The sequence below is a fragment of the Bison bison genome, unplaced genomic scaffold (assembly GCF_000754665.1).
Source record: "Bison bison bison isolate TAMUID 2011002044 unplaced genomic scaffold, Bison_UMD1.0 scf7180017864313, whole genome shotgun sequence".
NCBI classification, from domain to species: Eukaryota; Metazoa; Chordata; class Mammalia; order Artiodactyla; family Bovidae; genus Bison; species Bison bison.
The window spans coordinates 3,406,981-3,409,440 of record NW_011494885.1 but is presented as its reverse complement, the minus strand read 5'-3'; the positions used below and the strand labels follow the sequence as shown (position 1 = coordinate 3,409,440).

General features: G+C 61.3%; 1 protein-coding gene across 1 annotated transcript in view; it reads left to right on the top strand.

Moving 5' to 3' along the window:
* The window catches only part of BBC3 (BCL2 binding component 3), a 9,065-nt gene that overhangs the window by 1,952 nt on the left and 4,653 nt on the right, over positions 1 to 2,460 (top strand). The window contains exon 2 of the mRNA XM_010852715.1: positions 2,313 to 2,454. Within this exon, the coding sequence (XP_010851017.1) occupies positions 2,313 to 2,454 (142 nt within the window). The remainder of the gene's footprint in view (positions 1 to 2,312; positions 2,455 to 2,460) is intronic.

Sequence of the window (2,460 nt, the reverse complement as noted above, 5' to 3'; positions counted from 1 at the left end):
GGGGGCGGCGACAGGGGGCGGCTCGCGGGCCGTGGAGTCTGCGGCTCCTGCGGGCGGGGGCTGCGCCCCAGCAACAGCCGGTTATTGGCCCCGCGCTCGCCTGGCGGGCGGGGCGGGCGCACGTGGCGGCGGCGGCGTGGGGGGTGGGGGGACTGTGACAGCGCAGGGGGGCGTCTGGGCCCGCCGTGGGAGCGCGCGTGTGCGGGGTGGTGGATCTGCAGGTGTCTCGCCTGGGTGTGTGCGCGTGTCTGGCTCCGAGTTTGTGCTGGGGTCTGCAGGGAGTGGTTGTGCCAGTCCCGGGGCATGTTGGGACTGTGGCCCCGTCGGGGTGTGCGGCGCCGTCCCCCTGTGTGTGTGAGGGGGTTCTCTCCGTGTGTGCTGCCGCGCCTGAGGGGTGGGCGCTCTGTTGATGTGTGGTGTACTTGTGTGTGTTCTCTCTGAGAGTTGTCTGTGTGTGCTGTTTGGGGGTGAGTCTGTGGCTCCTGGTTGCCTGCTTGCGCTATAGTGTGTGTGCGCGTTGCCTGAGTGAGCTGTTTGTGTGTTTACGTGTGCGTCTTGCCCGACGGGCTGTGTTTGTGAGTGCTTGTGTGTCTTGTCAGTGTGGACTGTATCTGTGTCTATCTCCAGGGCATCTGGCTCAGCTCAGCGTTTGCGGATGTCTGTTTTCTGTCCAGGTGTCTGTGTGAGTTCTGCGTCGTGTGTGTGTGTGTGTGTGTGTGTGTGTGTGTGTATGGTGGGGGGTTGTCTCAGTCTGTGTTTGGCTTGTGTGTCTGGCATCGCGTCTGGGAATTGAGGAGCTAGGCTCTGTGGGGTCTGAGTAGAAAGTCAGTAGATGCTGCTGGCAGCCTCTTGTACAGGGATGTGTCTGAGCCCGTGTGTGTGTGTGTGTGTGTGTGTGTGTGTGTGTGTGTGTGTGTGTTGTGAGAGAGAGAGAGTGTGTGTGTTGAGTCTGAGGGGCTTGTCTCTGTGATCGGCTGGCTCGTGTGTGTCATGTGGGCTGTGTGTGTGTAGTGTTTATGTCAGTCACGTGAGACCAGTGTTTTCTGAGGGTGCTTCAGGTGTGCGCCCTGCCAGGCCAGTGTGGGATTAGCTGTAGTGTGTGTGCGCGCGTGTGTCCAGGGCTGACAGTTGGTAATGGTGTTTGGAGGTTCGGGGAGGAGGGTAGGCTGATGTCTGCTGTTGTGTTTCCGTGTTGCTGCTGGCATGCGGTGGTTCATCCGGATCTCATGACATGTGTGCCTGCTTTACATGTGTCCCGGGACCTAAGAGTTGGTGACAAGTGGGTGTGTTGCAGTTGTACAGCTCCCTGTGTGTCCACGGAGGTCTGTTTTGTGTTGATATGTGTGTGAGTCCTGAGGGGTGTAGGTCTTATCTATTGCGGGTGTGTTACGGGGAGGGGCACGTGTGCCTGAGAAGGGACAGTGCCCTAGCTGGTATGTGTTTCTGTCTGTGCTTGTGACAGCCACATTGTGAGTCTCTGTGGCTCTGTGGGTATATTAACAGCGGGTCAGTGGGTGACATCCTGACAGTTTGCGTATCTGTGTTTTTGAGATGGGGTGTACCAGCCAGCATGCAGTGTGTGGATAGCTGTTCCGTGGTCTGTGTGTGTGTGTGTCCTGGGACCTTTCGGTGTCTTGGGGTGCAAATAGGAGGCCTGGTGGGAGGTCGGGCGGGCCAGTCCTGCTTGAGTCCTGTGTGTGCGTTGTGTACGCTCCACATACACCTCCTCTTGGTCCTGTGTGAGTCCTGGTGTTTGTTGTGGGAGCAATCGCAGTGCCTGGCTGCCCTCCGTGTGTGTGTGTGTGTGTGTGTGTGTGCGCGCACGCGTGCGCGCGTGCCCATCGCTGTGTTCCAAAAGTTAACCCTGCCAGCCCAGGCCCTTTGTGAGTCCCAGGTTGGGTGAGTTTGTGTTAGGGGGCTGTCAGCCCTTATACACACACTGCTGACAGGCCCACGAGTCTGGGACCTGCGTGAGCCCCTGTCCTTGCTATGAGAACCGTCCTGTGCCTCCTCATCCCTGGTCCCTTCTGTATGCCGGTCACCATGTTGTCCCTGGTCCCTCCTGTGTGCTGGTCACCACATTTGGGGGAGGCTGTCTGGGTTGGCTGGGCCTGGGGTCAGCCTGGGGAGGGGGCTGTCTGAGGGGCCATCACACACACCTACAGCTCCCTCCATCACAGCTCTGTGTGTCGTGGACCCTCGTGGGCTGCCCCAGCCCGCCGTGCGGGCAGAAGTGGGGTACCCTGTGTACCTTGTGGGGCTCCCCCTGCACTGCCCCGCTGCTGACCGCGCCCGTCTGCCCTGTCCCGCAGGCCCCAGGGAGCGCCATGGCCCGAGCACGCCAGGAGGGCAGCTCCCCGGAGCCCGTAGAGGGCCTGGCCCGCGACGGCCCGCGCCCCTTCCCGCTCAGCCGCCTGGTGCCCTCGGCGGTGTCCTGCGGCCTCTGCGAACCCGGCCTGC